General features: G+C 43.4%; 1 protein-coding gene across 1 annotated transcript; it reads right to left on the reverse strand.

The window, feature by feature from the left end:
* Nucleotides 1-8425: 8425 nt before the first annotated feature.
* On the reverse strand, nucleotides 8426-8920 carry LOC141026945 (uncharacterized). The gene has a single exon (XM_073503836.1). It carries the CDS (start codon nucleotides 8918-8920, stop codon nucleotides 8426-8428), a length of 495 nt encoding a protein of 164 aa, XP_073359937.1.
* Between the last annotated feature and the right edge of the window lie 10161 nt (nucleotides 8921-19081).

Raw genomic sequence — 19081 nt, forward strand, 5'->3', positions numbered from 1 at the left:
ATGGTGATACAAGTGCAATATGGATGGTAGATATAGGTTTTTGTAATATGGAAATATAAAAACAGCAAGGTAACTAATGATAAAAGTGAGCACAAACGGTATTGCAATGCTAGGAAACAAGGCCTAGGGTTCATACTTTCACTAATGCAAGTTCTCCCAACAATAATAACATAATTGGATCATATAACTATCCCTCAACATGCAACAAAGAGGCACTCCAAAGTCACTAATAGCGGAGAACAAACGAAGAGATTATTGTAGGGTACGAAACCACCTCAAAGTTATTCTTTCGGGTCGATCTATCATAGAATTCATACTAGAAAACACCTTAAGACACAAATCAATCAAAACCCTAATGTCACCTAGATACTCCAATGTCACCTCAAGTATCCGTGGGTATGATCATACGATATGCATCACACAATCTCAGATTCATCTATTCAACCAACACAAAGAACTTCAAAGAGTGCCCCAAAGTTTCTACCGGAGAGTCAAGACGAAAACGTGTGCCAACCCCTATAAATAAGTTCACAAGGTCACTTAACCCGCAAGTTGATCACCAAAACATACATCAAGTAGATCACGTGAATATCCCATTGTCACCACAGATAAGCACATGCAAGACATACATCGAGTGTTCTCAAATCCTTAAAGACTCAATCCGATAAGATAACTTCAAAGGGAAAACTCGATCCATTACAAGAGAGTAGAGGGGGAGAAACATCATAAGATCCAACTATAATAGCAAAGCTCGCGATACATCAAGATCGTGCCGAATCAAGAACACGAGAGAGAGAGAGAGAGATCAAACACATAGCTACTGGTACATACCCTCAGCCCCGAGGGTGAACTACTCCCTCCTCGTCATGGAGAGCGCCGGGATGATGAAGATGGCCACCGGTGATGGATCCCCCTCCGGCAGGGTGCCGGAACAGGGTCCCGATTGGTTTTTGGTGGCTACAGAGGCTTGCGGCGGCGGAACTCCCGATCTAGGTTATTTTCTGGAGGTTTCTGTATATATATAAGAGGTTTGGGCGTCGAGAACAAGTCAGGGGGGTCTCCGGGCTGTCCACGAGGTAGGGGGCGCGCCCAGGGGGGTGGGCGCGCCTCCCACCCTCGTGGGCAGCCCGGGACTCTTTTGGCCCAACTCTTTTACTCCATGGCCTTCTTCTGGTCCAAAAATAAGCTCCGTCAAGTTTGAGGTCAATTGGACTCTGTTTGGTCTTCCTTTTCTGCGGTACTCAAAAACAAGGGAAAAAACCAGAAACTGGCACTGGGCTCTAGGTTAATAGGTTAGTCCCAAAAATCATATAAAATAGCATATAAATGCATATAAAACATCCTAGATGGATAATATAATATCATTGAACAATCAAAAATTATAGATACGTTGGAGACGTATCAGCATCCCCAAGCTTAATTCCTGCTCGTCCTCGAGTAGGTAAATGATAAAAATAAATTTTTTGATGTGGAATGCTACCTAACATATTTATCAATGTAATTTTCTTTATTGTGGCAAGAATATTCACATCCGAAAGATTCAAGATAAAAGTTTAATATTGACATAAAAATAATAATACTTCAAGCATACTAACAAAGCAATCATGTCTTCTCAAAATAACATGGCCAAAGAAAGTTATCCCTACAAAATCATATAGTCTGGCTATGCTCTATCTTCATCACAAAAAATATTTAAATCATGCACAACCCCGATGACAAGCCAAGCAATTGTTTCATACTTTTGATGTTCTCAAACTTTTTCAATCTTCACGCAATACATGAGCGTGAGCCATGGACATAGCACTATAGGTGGAATAGAATGGTGGTTGTGGAGAAGACAAAAAGGGAGAAGATAGTCTCACATCAACTAGGCGTATCAACGGGCTATGAAGTTGCCCATCAATAGATATCAATGTGAGTGAGTAGGGATTGCCATGCAACGGATGCACTAGAGCTATAAGTGTATGAAAGCTCAAAAAGAAACTAAGTGGGTGTGCATCCAACTCGCTTGCTCACGAAGACCTAGGGCATTTTGAGGAAGCCCATCATTGGAATATACAAGCCAAGTTCTATAATGTAAAATCCCCACTAGTATATGAAATTGACAACATAGGAGACTCTCTATCATGAAGATCATGGTGCTACTTTGAAGCACAAGTGTGGTAAAAGGATAGTAGCATTGCCCCTTCTCTCTTTTTCTATCATTTTTTTTATTTTTTTATTTGGGCCTTTTCTCTTTTTATGGCCTCTTTTTTTCTCTTTTTTTATTTTTCCACCGGAGTCTCGTCCCGACTTGTGGGGGAATCATAGTCTCCATCATCCTTTCCTCACTGGGACAATGCTCTAATAACAATGATCACCACACTTTTATTTACTTACAACTCATGAATTACAACTCAATAATTAGAACAAATATGACTCTATATGAATGCCTCTGGCGGTGTACCGGGAAGTGCAATGAATCAAGAGTGACATGTATGAAAGAATTATGAATGGTGGCTTTGCCCTAAATACGATGTCAACTACATGATCATGCAAAGCAATATGACAATGATGAAGCGTGTCATAATAAACGGAACGGTGGAAAGTTGCATGGCAGTATATCTCGGAATGGCTATGGAAATGCCATAATAGGTAGGTATGGTGGCTGTTTTGAGGAAGGTATATGGTGGGTGCATGATACCGGCGAAAGGTGCGCGGTATTAGAGAGGCTAGCAATGGTGGAAGGGTGAGAGTGCGTATAATCCATGGACTCAACATTAGTCATAAAGAACTCACATACTTATTGCAAAAATCTATTAGTTATCGAAATGAAGTACTACGCGCATGCTCCTAGTGTTGGGGAACGCAACGGAAAATGAAAATTTTTGGTATAGCGAGCACAGCCAGGACCACTATGGAGACTGCATACAAGGTTTGATCTGATCCGTACCGACTCAAAGCGCAGCGGAAGAAGAGTCGGTGTAGATCGTCGGTGCAGATCCCCACAGCTAGGATTTACAACCTCCCAACAGCGAGGATGTACTCCCTCTCCAGACAGCCCTTCGGGAGGCGGTCGGACAGTCCCCCGGACGATGTCGCGGACAGCCCTTCGGGAGGACCCTCGAAACTTGGACGGAGACTCGGACAGCCCTTTGGGAGGACACTCGAACAGCCCCTCGGGCAAAAGATCGAAAACACAATCTCTCTACGGGGTTGCACACATACGGTGTCAGCTATCCGGCAGGGCTTCGCCGTCCAGAACTAGTTCCTGCCGGAACCCAGACAGCCTTACGGCTCTACGAAACTCTTTTCGTGGGAGGGAGAGAAGAAGCCAGATAATGCATGGCATGTGTATGAGAGCAAGGGATGAAGAGATGGAAGCCCTCACCTCCTCTATTTATAGGAAAGCCAAGGGGTAGTGTGCCTCCATATTTTTACCAAAAAACCCCATGCATTAGGTCACACATGAGGGTGTTAAGGTAAAATGGGATGCCATGTGGAGCTCCAAGGAGCTCCACCACCCATGGCCGGCCACCCCTAGGGGTCCCCCCAAATGGGGTTCCTTCCCTTGTAAGCCACTACCTTCTAGAACTTTGACCAAGTCTAAAAAGGTGGCTCTACATAAATATCCCAAAAAGAACTTTCACTATTCACGATGACATTTTTCAGCGTCTGATCGAACTGAAAATATTTACGTGGGCTAAGAACATTTCCAGTACCCACTAAAATGATTTTCAACGCGTTATGAAACAATTCCGGTTTTAGTGATTTTCATCTGCGAAACGCATCTAAAGTGGCTCCGGCAGCTCCGGAACATTTCCGGTTTTTATCTCAGAAAATTCCAAAAAGCTTCCAGAATGAATCTGGCACCCTCCAAGAATTATCAGGCATGTGCCGAAACCAATTTGACTTAATGGTATATCCTGAAACAACTTTTCGGTATCATCGAAACTTATCCGATGACCTCTCTCTGCGGTACGATTCCGCTGTCCGAAACCATTCCGGTGTCCGAAACTTTTTTCGGTGATTTTCTCTCAGACTCCCTGTCTAGTGCTCAGCAAATAGATGACCCTTAAGCGTGTGACCCTATAGGTTCGGTGAAGTATAGACATGACCCGGAACCCCTTCCGATCAATGATCAACATCGGAGCCATGGACACCCATATTGACCCCTATACCCACACGAATAAATATTCGAGTGAACCTCCAGTTGCAGTGAGCTATTCCTTTTGCTTCGCGATATGTCAGAAACACCCGAGGTGAGATTTATTGCATTCCTGTGGATCAACAATTTGTCCAGCATGCAAGTTACCTCGTTACCGGTTTTGTTCTCTTTTCTCGTTTCCGTGTTCCGGCATCCCGGTGATCAAATCACAATGTGTCTGGCCAGATGATGATGGATACCGTTACACCGAGAGGGCCCGAGTATATCTCTCCATCGTTGGAGGAGCAAATCCCAATCTTGAGCTATCTTGTTACTTCCTATACTTTTCCGTGAACCCGTAAGCTACCGTAATAGCCACCCAGTTACGGATGACGTTTAACAAACCCCAAAGTTCACGAAGCAAGCACGAAGGAATTTGATACTCTCATGGTCTAAGGAATTATGCAAACATTAACTATCTCAATGATATTAACCATAAACTTGTGACAAAGGTATCTCATAGCATAACATCAATTCGGGTTGATTCAACACAAGCGTTCTACCAACATTGTGCCCTCAAAATTGCCGGCATAGTCATGCCCATGATCAGGAAAACAGGATCATCATGCAATACTTGAGCTAGTCTTAGAGGCAAGACTAGGAATATATTTTACCGTTTATTATACCACACATGCATATGAGTTCCCTCCGAGCCTCGTGGATATTGTAGACTCGAGAATCATTGCAGTTATAGCATGGATCATAAACATTCATTACAAACTTGGAGATACAAAATAACTGTTATTACTGCCTCTAGGGCATATCTCCTACAGACTCCCACTTGCACTAGAGTCCTAATCCAGTTACATGGCTTCCCTAACACCAATGGCTATCCGGTGCTGCTCATGTTTTGCTCGTGGTAGAGGCTTTGTCATCGGGTCTGACACGTTCAGATCCGTGTGAACTTTGCATACTTTCACTAAACCTTCTTCGACATGATGTCGAATGAGTTTATATTTGCGTTGAATATGTCTTGTCTTATGGTGCGAACTTGGCTCCCTTGCCTGAGCCACGGCGCCACTATTATCACAATAGATCTCCACAGGGTCCTGGGCACTAGGAACCACACCAAGGTCTTCAAGAAATTGCTTGATCCATACCGACTCCTTGGAGGCTTCTGAAGCGGCAACATACTCCGCCTCCGTCGTAGAATCCGCCACAGTCTTTTGTTTGGAACTTTTCCAATCAACTGCGCCGCCGTTCAATATGAAAACATAGCCTGATTGAGATTTGAAGTCATCTGGGTCAGTCATGAAGCCTGCATCAGTGTAACCACTTACAATGAGCTCTTCATCACCTCCGTACACAAGGAGTAAATCCTTGGTCCTTCTGAGGTACTTAAGAATACCCTTGACTGCGGCCCAGTGTTCCAACCGTGGATCACTTTGGTACCGGCTGCTAACACTTAGCGCATAGGAAACATCCGGTCTTGTACATAGCATGGCATACATAATAGAACCAACTGCCAAGGCATATGGAACATCATTCATTTGTACTTGCTCATCCAGAGTCCGAGGACTCTGATTCTTGCAAAGCACTGTGCCAGGTGACATGGGGAGTAGGCCTTTCTTGGAGTTCTCCATGTTGAACCTTTTCAACACCTTGTCAATGTACATGCTTTGGCTAAGCACTATCAGGCGTTTTGATCTATCTCTATAGATTCTGATGCCCAATACATATGCCGCTTCACCTAAGTCTTTCATTGAAAACCTCCTTTTCAATGAGTCTTTTATTTCGCTAAGAAAATTCACGTCATTTCCAATCAACAATATGTCATCCACATACAAGATTAGAAATGCTTTTGCGCTCCCACTAAACTTCTTGTAAACACAAGATTCTTCGTCATTCCTGATGAAGCCAAACTCTTTGACCACTTCATCAAAATGAATGTTCCAGCTCCTTGATGCTTGCTTCAGACCATAAATGGCTTTCTGAAGTTTGCATACCTTTCCAGCATCCTCATGAATGACAAAACCTTCTGGTTGTATCATGTATACATCCTCTTTGAGGTTTCCATTTAGGAAAGCCGTTTTGACATCCATCTGCCATATTTCATAGTCTAAATAAGCAGCAATTGCTAGCAATATCCGAACAGACCTAAGCATAGCTACTGGCGAGAAAGTCTCGTCGTAGTCCACTCCTGGAACTTGTGTGAACCCTTTCGTGACAAGTCTAGCTTTGTGGATAGTAATGTTACCATCCGCGTCCGTCTTTCTTTTGAAAATCCATTTACAACCAATGGGCTTTACGCCTTCTGGAAGTTCTTCCAAGTTCCAAACTTGGTTTTCGTACATGGATTCCATTTCGGATCTCATGGCTTTGTGCCATTCTTTTGAGCTGGGCCCCGCCATCGCTTCCTTGTAGTGCGCAGGTTCATCGTCTTCAAGAATGAAGATTTCGTTATGAAACCCCTCAGGTGGCTGGATAGCCCTACCTGATCTGCGCGGTTCAGTTACAACATTGTCTGAAGTCTCCGCATCACATGCGACAACTTCCGGCTCGGTTGTAGGGATAATTAGCGGAATTTCTTCCGGTTCCTTAGCCATATCAACGGTTGCCGAAGATTCACTAATCTCATTAAGTTGTACTGTCCTCCCACTCACTTCTTTAGTGAGAAACTCTTTTTCAAGAAAGACTCCATGTTTTGCAACAAACACTTTGTTCTCGGAGGCGTGGTAGAAAGAATACCCAACTGTCTCCTCGGGATAACCTACAAAGTAACATTTGTCTGATCTGGGATCAAGTTTGCTTGGCTGTAAACGCTTTACATAAGCTTCACAACCCTAAATTTTGAAAAACGACAGGTCGGGTTTCTTCCCGTGCCACATCTCATGTGGCGTCGTCTCAACAGATTTAGACGGTGCTTTGTTTAGTGTGTGAGCAGCAGTAAGTAGTGCGTGACCCCAAAAAGATATCGGAAGATTTGTAAGAGACATCATTGACCTTACCATGTCCAACAAGGTTCGGTTACGTCGTTCCGATACTCCATTTCTCTGTGGAGTTCCGGGAGGCGTAAGCTGTGAAACGATTCCACGATCACTCAGATGTTGGCCAAACTCATGACTAAGATATTCGCCTCCGCCATCAGACCGCAGAAACTTAATCTTTTTGTTACGATGATTTTCTATCTCATTCTGAAATTCTTTGAACTTTTCAAAGGTTTCCGATTTATGCTTCATTAAGTAGATATAGCCATACCTACTCAAATCATCAGTAAAAGTCACGAAGTAAAAATATCCACCCCGTGCGCCTGTGTTCATTGGACCACATACATCACTATGTATTATTTCCAATAATTCACCCGCCCGTTCAGGATGACCCGTGAACGGCGTCTTGGTCATTTCCCCATCAGGCAAGCTTCACATGTGTCAAATGATTCAAAATAAAGGGACGGTAAAACTCCATCTTTATGGAGTCTTTGCATGCGTTTCTTACCGATGTGGCCAAGCCGACAGTGCCACATGAAAGTGGTGGTGGTATCATCCTTCTTAAGGCGTTTAGCATTCACGTTAAAGACATCATTTCCACATTCAAGATTTAGTATGAAAAGGCCCCCAACAATGGGTGCAAATCCATAAAACATATCCTTACAATAAAGTGAACAACCATTGTTCTCAGACTTGTACGAATACCCATCGTGTACCAAACATGATCCGGAGATAATGTTTCTACACAACAGTGGAAAAAAATAATAGTTACTTAGTTCTAAGATAAATCCTTAAGGGAGACGTAGAGGCATAATGCCGACAGCTTGAGCGGCGATCCCAGCGTCGTTCCCGACGCGCATCACGACTTCATTCTTTGCTGGCTTGCGTACCTTCTGAAGTCCCTGTATCGAGTTGCAAATGTGAGCAACCGATCCGGTATCAAATACCCAAGACTTAGAGTTTTCGCTAGCAAGTAAAACGTCAATGACATTAACTTGTATAACAATTATACCTTTTCCGGTTTTCCCGGTCTTCTTATCTTCTAGATACTTCTTGTAGTTTCTCTTCCAGTGTCCTGTGCCCTTGCAGTAGAAGCACTCAGTTTCATTCTTGGCTCCGCCCTTAGATTCGCTTTGGGAGCCGGTCTTACCGGTGCCCTTGCCCTTCTTTGGCTTGCCTTTCTTCTTTTTGAAACTGGCGGTTTTATTCACAAGCAACACTTGCTTGCAATTTTTCCGCAGTCCTCCTTCTGTAGTTTTCAGCATGGCGAGCACTTCTTCCGGTGTCTTCTCCATCCCTGTCATGTTGTAGTTCATGACAAAACCGTCGTAAGAAGGGGGAGTGGAGAAAGCAACATGTCCATCATATGGCCAGGTGGAAGTGGAAATTCCAGGGTTTTAAGCGTTTCAGCATAGCCAATCATTTTGACCACGTGTTTGCCAACTGAACTGCCCTCAGCCATCTTGCAATCCATCAAAGCCTTCATGATATCATATCGTTCAAACTTCACGGTTTCCCTGTACAGAGCATCCAATTCCCGGATCATACCAAGGGGTTTATGGAATTCAAAATGTTTTTGAAGCTCTGGACTCATGCAAGCTAGCATGAGGCACTGCACTAAGTTGTGATCATCATCCTTAGTGGCCCAGACATTTTGTACATCTTCCGGGGCCTCTGCCGCGGGTTTAGCTGGAAGATCATACTCTACCACATACAATTTCTTAGCGCTCCTGAGGACAATCCTCAGGTTGCGGACCCAGTCCGCATAGTTGTTTCCAGTTGCAGCTAACTTCTCTTTCTCTAACATCGGGCCTAAGTTGAACGCCGTGTTGCGAGCCATTTGATCTACAACGAAAACACAAGTTTCACTTAGACTTTGTTTATAATGAAATTTTCACTAGTGAATAAACATTTTATTCTAAAATGCACTCCCACTCAAATCAATATCTCTCAAAATTGATTATGAGTGATTCAAGATCCATGTCTTGATTGTTCGCCATTGGTGTAACACCACTGATGACGAAAATCTTAACCGGTAGGCCAACTTGCCAATCACATCACTATGTGACTCTTGTTCATCTTTCGATGCGTGTGTTCCGAGCTCATGACGGTCATGCCTGAACGTCAAGACAACCAAGTGATCTCGCTACGAGGTCTCGACTCACCCGCCTCACACTTCTCTAATCGTTCGTACCCGTGTGACACGGCGCACCCTGAAAAGATAGGTGTCGTGACGGTTCTACACTTGGGAGAACACTATCTACTTGATATCTTTAAGTGAGAGATCACCCTAATAAAAGCGACTACCGCGCAATCAAGAAGGGTGCATCATAGGGGATAAACATCTCAGGCAATTCATAATTAGCATGATATGGTATAGCCCTTTCTGACGGAGAAGTCTTTCAATTCTTCGTCTTCGGCATTTGCGTCGGTGTTCACCTTCGCGAAGATTGCCACCACCTTGTCGATGCACGAGATAATATTGCTATCTCTATAGCTAATAAAATAAGTGCATTACTTAAGGTTGACACGCAGGTCATTAAAGTGCAATCATATGGCTCCAGCCATCATGCAGAATCATGACACGCAGGTCATGTTAGTTACATCATATAGTCATCTCATACATAATAAAATTGAATATGAGCATTGCTATACCACATCACATGCACATCCTGCAAAACCAAGTTAGACGCCTCTAGTCGGTTTATGCAAAAATTTATTTTTCATGGCTTCTAAGGTTTTGACTTAAACCGCAGCTACCAATGTTTTATCATCAAGTATGATTATTCAAGTTGCTAGATTAACATCTCAGGGGTATGAAACACGAGATAATTAAATCTCGAGCCCCATACTAAACTTCGTCATACGCATGACCCCCGTGCAGATCATATCTACAATGCCCTTTTATCTGCGAATTTCATCTTTCTTTTGACTATGGCAGAACCCAAAGAACTGATAGCACTTCCATGATCAATCAGGATCACGGATTGCCAGAACTTTTTCAAATTCCACCATGCTGTCTCGAGATTGAGCAAACACAAATTCTAGGGAAGCAATAAGAATGTCGGGTAATAGATTTCATCTGTCACCCGCATAAATAATTTTCAGCAATAGATCTCATCTACTCCAAAATTATATTATGCAATACCCATACATCTCCATGTATTCTAGATCATAACCTGCATCTACGCATAGCATGGCTCTTGATGCCACTGTTGGGGAACGCAACGGAAAATGAAAATTTTCGGTATAGCGAGCACGCCCAGGACCACTATGGAGACTGCATACAAGGTTTGATCTGATCCGTACCGACTCAAAGCGCAGCGGAAGAAGAGTCGCTGTAGATCGTCGGTGTAGATCCCCGCAGCTAGGATTTACAACCTCCCAACCGCGAGGATGTACTCCCTCTCCGGACAGCCCTTCGGGAGGCGGTCGGACAGTCCCCCGGACGATGTCGCGGACAGCCCTTCGGGAGGACCCTCGAAACTTGGACGGCGACTCGGACAGCCCTTCGGGAGGACACTCGAACAGCCCCTCGGGCAAAAGATCGAAAACACAATCTCTCTACGGGGTTGCACACATACGGTGTCAGCTATCCAGCAGGGCTTCGCCGTCCAGAACTAGTTCCTGCCGGAACCCAGACAGCCTTACGGCTCTACGAAACTCTTTTTGTGGGAGGGAGAGAAGAAGCCAGATAATGCATGGCATGTGTATGAGAGCAAGGGATGAAGAGATGGCAGCCCTCACCTCCTCTATTTATAGGAAAGCCAAGGGGTAGTGTGCCTCCATATTTTTACCAAAAAACCCCATGCATTAGGTCACACATGAGGGTGTTAAGGTAAAATGGGATGCCATGTGGAGCTCCAAGGAGCTCCATGGTTCCTTCCCTTGTAAGCCACTACCTTCTAGAACTTTGACCAAGTCTAAAAAGGTGGCTCTACATAAATATCCCAAAAAGCACTTTCACTATTCATGACGACATTTTTCAGCGTCTGATCGAACTGAAAATATTTATGTGGGTAAGAACATTTCCAGTACCCACTAAAATGATTTTCAACGCGTTCCGAAACAATTCCGGTTTTAGTGATTTTCATCTGCGAAACGCATCTGAAGTGGCTCCGGCAGTTCCGGAACATTTCCGGTTTTTATCTCAGAAAAATCCAAAAAGCTTCCAGAATGATTCTGGCACCCTCCAAGAATTATCAGGCATGTGCCGAAACCAATTTGACTTAATGGTATATCCTGAAACAACTTTTCGGTATCATCGAAACTTATCGGATGACCTCTCTCTGCGGTACGATTCCGCTGTCCGAAACCATTCCGGTGTCCGAAACTTTTTTCGGTGATTTTCTCTCAAACTCCCTGTCTAGTATTCAGCAGATAGATGACCCTTAAGCGTGTGACCCTATAGGTTCGGTGAAGTATAGACATGACCTGGAACCCCTTCCGATCAATGATCAACATCGGAGCCGTGGACACCCATATTGACCCCTATACCCATACGAATAAATATTCGAGTGAACCTCCAGTTGAAGTGAGCTATTCATTTTGCTTCGCGATATGTCACAAACACCCGAGGTGAGATTTATTGCATTCCTGTGGATCAACTATTTGTCCAGCATGCAAGTTACCTCGTTACCGGTTTTGTTCTCTTTTCTCGTTTCCGTGTTCCGGCATCCCAGTGATCAAATCACAATGTGTCTGGCCAGACGATGATGGATACCGTTACACCGAGAGGGCCCGAGTATATCTCTCCATCGTCGGAGGAGCAAATCCCAATCTTGAGCTATCTTGTTACTTCCTATACTTTTCCGTGAACCTGTAAGCTGCCGTAATAGCCACCCAGTTACGGATGACGTTTAACAAACCCCAAAGTTCACGAAGCAAGCACGAAGGAACTTGATACTCTCATGGTCTAAGGAATTATGCAAACATTAACTATCTCAATGATATTAACCATAAACTTGTGACGAAGGTATCTCATAGCATAACATCAATCCGGGTTGATTCAACACAAGCGTTCTACCAACATTGTGCCCTCAAAATTGCTGGCATAGTCATGCCCATGATCAGGAAAACAGGATCATCATGCAATACTTGAGCTAGTCTTAGAGGCAAGACTAGGAATATATTTTACCGTTTATTATACCACACGTGCATATGAGTTGCCTCCGAGCCTCGTGGATATTGTAGACTCGAGAATCATTGCAGTTATAGCATGGATCATAAACATTCATTACAAACTTGGAGATACAAAATAACTGTTATTACTGCCTCTAGGGCATATCTCCTACACCTAGGGGGGTAGATTGGTAGGAAAAGACTATCGCTCGTCCCTGACCGCCACTCATAAGGAAGACAATCAATAAATAAATCATGCTCCGACTTCATCACATAACGGTTCACCATACGTGCATGCTACGGGAATCACAAACTTTAACACAAGTATCTCTGAAATTCACAACTACTCAACTAGCATGACTCTAATATCACCGTCTTCATATCTCAAAACAATCATAAGGAATCCAACTTCTCATAGTATTCAATGCACTTTATATGATAGTTTTTATTATATCCCTCTTGGATGCCCATCATATTAGGAATAAATTTATAACCAAAGCAAATTACCATGTTGTTTAGGACTCTCAAAATAATATAAGTGAAGCATGAGAGTTCATCTATTTCTTCAAAATAAAACCACCGCCGTGCTCTAAAAATATATAAGTGAAGCACTAGAGCAAATGACAAACTGCTCCGAAAGATATAAGTGAAGATCAATGAGTAGTCGAATAATTATGCAACTATGTGAATACTCTCTAACATTTAAGAATTTCAGATCTTGGGATATTATTCAATCAGCAAGCAAAAAAAGAAAATAAAATGACGCTCCAAGCAAAACACATATCATGTGGTGAATAAAAATATAGCTCCAAGTAAAGTTACCGATGGACGAAGACAAATAAGGGGATGCCTTCCAGGGCATCCCCAAGCTTAGGCTTTTGGTTGTCCTTGAATATTAACTTGGGGTGCCTTGGGCATCCCCAAGCTTAGGCTCTTGCCACTCCTTATTCCATAGTCCATCGAATCTTTACCCAAAACTTGGAAACTTCACAACACAAAACTTAACAGAAAACTCGTAAGCTCCGTTAGTATAAGAAAATAAATCACCACTTAGGTACTGTTGTGAAATCATTCTAAATTCATATTGGTGTAATATCTACTGTATTCCAACTTCTCTATGGTTCATACCCTCCGATACTACTCATAGATTCATCAAAATAAGCAAACAACACATAGAAAACAGAATCGGTCAAAAACAGAACAGTCTGTAGTAATCTGTATCATTTGAATACTTATGTAACTCAAAATTCTACCACAATAGGAAGACCTAGATAATTTGTTTATTGATCTACTGCAATTGGAATCAGTATTTTATCACTTTCTGGTGATTTTTAACAATTGTTTTCGTGAGCAGAAAGTTTCTGTCTTTTTCAGCAAGATCAAATAATTATCATCCAAGAAGATCCTATAGGTCTTACTTGGCACAAACAATAATTAAAACATAAAACCACATCTAACCAGAGGCTAGATTATTTATTTATTACTAAACAGGAACAAAAGTAAAATTGGGTTGCCTCCCAACAAGCGCTATCGTTTAACGCCCCTAGCTAGGCATGATGATTTCAATGATGCTCACATAAAAGATAAGAGTTGAAACATAAAGAGAGCATCATGAAGAATATGACTAGCACATTTAAGTCTAACACACTTCCTATGCATAGGGATTTTGTGAGCAAACAACTTATGGGAACAATAATCAACTAGCATAGGAAGGCAGAACAAGCATAACTTCAAGATTTTCAACACATAGGGAGGAAACTTGATATTATTGCAATTCCTACAAGCATATATTCCTCCCTCATAATAATTTTCAGTAGCATCATGAATGAATTCAACCATATAACCAGCACATAAAGCATTCTTTTCATGATCTACTTGCATAGAAATTTTACTACTCTCCACATAAGCAAATTTATTCTCATCAATAGTAGTGGGAGCAAACTCAACAAAATAACTATCATGTGAAGCATAATCCAATTGAAAATTAAAATCATGATGACAAGTTTCATGGTTATCTTTATTCTTCATAGCATACGTGTCATCACAATAATCATCATAAATAGGAGGGATGCTTTCATCATAATAAATTTGCTCATCAAAACTTGGGAGAGTAAACATATCATCTTCATCAAACATAGCATCCCCAAGCTTGTGGCTTTGCATATCATTAGCATCATGGGTATTCAAAGAATTCATACTAACAACATTGCAATCATGCTCATCATTCAAGTATTTAGTGCCAAACATTTTAATGCATTCTTCTTCTAGAACTTGGGCACAATTTTCCTTACCATCATTTTCACGAAAGATATTAAAAAGATGAAGCATATGAGGCATCCACAATTCCATTTTTTGTAGTTTTCTTTTATAAACTAAACTAGTGATAAAACACGAAACTAAAAGATTCGATTGCAAGATCTAAAGATATACCTTCAAGCACTCACCTCCCCGGCAACCGCGCCAGAAAAGAGCTTGATGTCTACTACACAACCTTCTTCTTGTAGACGTTGTTGGGCCTCCAAGTGCAGAGGTTTGTAGGGCAGTAGCAAAGTTCCCTCAAGTGGATGACCTAAGGTTTATCAATTCGTGGGAGGCGTAGGTTGAAGATGGTCTCTCTCAAACAACCCTGCAACCAAATAACAAAGAGTCTCTTGTGTCCCAAACACACCCAATACAATGGTAAATTGTATAGGTGCACTAGTTCGGCGAAGAGATGGTGATACAAGTGCAATATGGATGGTAGATATAGGTTTTTGTAATCTGAAAATATAAAAACAGCAAGGTAACTAATGATAAAAGTGAGCACAAACGGTATTGCAATGCTAGGAAACAAGGCCTAGGGTTCATACTTTCACTAATGCAAGTTCTCTCAACAATAATAACATAATTGGATCATATAACTATCCCTCAACATGCAACAAAGAGTCACTCCAAAGTCACTAATAGCGGAGAACAAACAAAGAGATTATTGTAGGGTACGAAACCACCTCAAAGTTATTCTTTCAGATCGACCTATCATAGAGTTCGTACTAGAATAACACCTTAAGACACAAATCAATCAAAACCCTAATGTCACCTACATACTCCAATGTCACCTCAAGTATCCGTGGGTATGATCATACGATATGCACACAATCTCAGATTCATCTATTCAGCCAACACAAAGAACTTCAAAGAGTGCCCCAAAGTTTCTACCGAAGAGTCAAGACGAAAATGTGTGCCAACCCCTATGATATGTTCACAAGGTCACTGAACCCGCAAGTTGATCACCAAAACATACATCAAGTAGATCACGTGAATATCCCATTGTCACCACAAATAAGCACATGCAAGACATACATCGAGTGTTCTCAAATCCTTAAAGACTCAATCCGCTAAGATAACTTCAAAGGGAAAACTCAATCCATTACAAGAGAGTAGAGGGGGAGAAACATCATAATATCCAACTATAATAGCAAAGCTCACGATACATCGAGATCGTGTCGAATCAAGAACACGAGAGAGAGAGAGAGAGAGAGAGAGAGAGAGAGAGAGAGAGAGATCAAACACATAGCTACTGGTACATACCCTCAGCCCCGAGGGTGAACTACTCCCTCCTCGTCATGGAGAGCGCCGGGATGATGAAGATGGCCACCGGTGATGGATCCCCCTCCGGCAGGGTGCCGGAATAGGGTCTCGATTGGTTTTTGGTGGCTATAGAGGCTTGCGGCGGCGGGACTCCCGATCTAGGTTATTTTCTAGAGGTTTCTGTATATATAAGAGGTTTTGGCGTCGAGAACAAGTTAGGGGGGTCTTCGGGCTGTCCACGAGGTAGGGGGGCATGCCCAGGGGGGTGGGCACGCCTCCCACCCTCGTGGGCAGCCCGGGACTCTTCTGGCCCAACTCTTTTCCTCCATGGCCTTCTTCTGGTCCAAAAATAAGCTCCGTCAAGTTTCAGGTCAATTGGACTCCGTTTGGTCTTCCTTTTCTGCGATACTGAAAAACAAGGAAAAAACAGAAACTGGCACTGGGCTCTAGGTTAATAGGTTAGTCCCAAAAATCATATAAATGCATATAAACATCCTAGATGGATAATATAATAGCATGGAACAATCAAAAATTATAGATACGTTGGAGACGTATCAATGACGTGATGGAAACAACCCAATGGGTTAACGGGCCCCAAATGGGCCGATTGTAACCACAAGCCGAATTTGGCCCATTAGCAGAACAGGCCAGTAACGAACCATAAGTAACTGATAGCCGGAAATGAGCCTAAGAATTTATGGGCCCTTAGAAGGCCAAAAGATAACACGGGTTGGAAACGGCCCAACTGAATCATGGGCCGTTATTGGGTCCAAAGCAAATTTACTGTTCATTATGGGTCAGAATCACAACGGGCTGTTAAGGTGCCCAGAGATACAAAAGGCCTCATATGGGATGAAAGACATCACGAGCCATACTTCGGCCGAAAGTGACAACTAGATGGAATCATATTAGACGGCCCACATGATGCTACTGGGCCGAATTCGGAAAGGCCATAACGACACGTCAGTATCCGTGTCGTAAATGGGCTTTCCATGGGCCGGTCCGCTAACTTTTGACCAAGTTAAACGGGCTGGCTCGCTAACTTTTCACCAAGTCAAATGGGCCACCGTTGGGCCGTTCCATGTGTCGACATATTATAGGCGTGTCTCATCCATTGGATGGATGGCATCTGTTGCAATGCCGAGCCGACACGTGGATCCTTTGGAGAATGAGAATTTTACACGTGGAAAATCGCCATTGCTCCGAGTTGCTAATGGGTTATCGGGTCCAAAACCATGCACGATAGCTTAAGAGCGGCCCGTTACGGTGGAACCCATGTGTCGGTTACCCTTGACGAAAACACTTCCATGACGCGCCATTTATCGTCATGGAAGTGGACACTTCTGTGATGATAATTTGAGTATTGTCAGGGAACACTTGTACGGTAGCACAGGTATGACTATCTTGATTCTGTCATAAAATCGTCACGGATGTACATGCATGACAGAAAACGTGACATACTATGACAAACATGTATCAACACGGAAGTGTTTTTTTTGTAGTGCATGGATATTTGGAGGCTGCTTCGGGAACGGGATGTTAGTACCCGAGACCTCGGGTGCTGATGCATAGATGGGATGGGAAGGCCTGCAAGTCACAAATGTTATGCTCGCAATATTAATATGAGTGATGAGAAAATTTATTAGTGGCACTTAGACGGCAAAAGGAGGAGGCATGTGTGTTGCACTATCAACGGCCTACCTTATCGTCTGCTCGAGGTTTCCCCTCGGCAAATTCCCTTGGGGAGTCGAGGTGTTCTTCTACCGCTTCAACTGTTGACCCTTGTTCGAGGAAATAAACATGCTCGGCACTGGAGTAGTAGTTCGCTTCCATGAAGAAGCGCGGGGGTGCTAGCCATGTTGGAAGAAGGAAGAGGCACCGAGCATCAATAATGAGCGCCACTTCGGCGCTATCAATGTCCTATTGATAAAATACCCCATCTTTGAATATGAGGGACAATTCGGGATCCTCGGTAAAGCCAAGGTCGTCGTCAGGAGCGTAGGTTTTTGGTTGTGGAGATAAGAACTCGTTGTCTCGACCAGCGCCTCCATCCCTGCTCGGATATGTTAAATAACTGGTCGAAGTATAAAAACCCTGCTCGAATTAATTGGGATTTGGGAAAGGCAACTTACCGCCTCAATGGGCTTGTAGCAGGAGAAGCAATCAAATATTTGTTGCCTGACAAATCCTCCTTTTCTCCTTTATAAAAGGCCTCCAGCGCAGCCGCCAAAGCCTGATGATTTGCAAAAGCCTCCTTGACGGCCCAGGTAGTGTCCTCGGATCCATTGTACTCCCATAGCGGGCAAGTACGTTGTTGAAGCAGCTGGACTCCTCAGCTTATAGCCACCGCCATCACGTTAATGATGGTAAGTTTGTGGTGGCCGAGGCAGGTAACTTGGATGACCAACGGAGCTACCTTGGCGTCTTCCTCTTGGGATTGACTCCTCGGGCGCTAGTTATACCGCTTCTTCGGTGGCACATGGGAAAAAGAGGGGAGCCCTAGTCAGATAGGGTCCTCAAGTGGCACATCGATGATATAAAACCACTCAGTTACCCACGTTCTAAACGTCCTCCTTTGGAGTGCCAGGGAGATATCCTGCCCCGGCAATCCTGCATACCTCGGCTCCCCCAACCTAAAAAATAGAACCATCCTTAGAACAGGGAACCAAGCAGGAGTATTTACGCCATAACCCGAAGTGGGCCTCGCAACCAAGGAAAGCTTCATAGAGAGTAACAAAGCCTAAGATATGAAGGATGGATTTGGAGAGAGGTGGTGGACTTGGATTCATAGAATGCTAGAAGGCCCCTACGAAGGGATGAATTGGGAAGCCAAGACCCTGAATAAGGACAGGGACAAAGCAAACCCTCTCCTCTCTGTGAGGTGTGGGATAATTATCATTGAGAACCCCTTTATCTGTGGCAACCAACCCACGGCAGACCAGTGCGAAATCTGATTCAGGAAAATACTCTTGTGTAGCAAGCCAATTTAGCTGCACGCAAGTAACAGAACAACTTCTCCAGTCTCCTTCGAGGGGACCGTTTGGGCACTTCGACGATCCAGGGGCATTTTCCATTGTTCGAGCTCTAGAAGCAACGATGGGAAAGAAGCTTGCGTAGGCACGAGGAAGAAGCGGGTGGAGTAAAAGGCAAAGTTACCTCCCCCTTGGTCTTATATTCGCCGTGATCGGACGTGTTGTGATGGGATGCTTGAATCCCTGGTAATTAATTTGCCTGTTTCCCAGGCCTCATGCTTTGTTTGGGAACGCGAATCAAGGAAACA

This window comes from Aegilops tauschii, chromosome 7 (assembly GCF_002575655.3).
Source record: "Aegilops tauschii subsp. strangulata cultivar AL8/78 chromosome 7, Aet v6.0, whole genome shotgun sequence".
Taxonomy (NCBI): Eukaryota; Viridiplantae; Streptophyta; class Magnoliopsida; order Poales; family Poaceae; genus Aegilops; species Aegilops tauschii.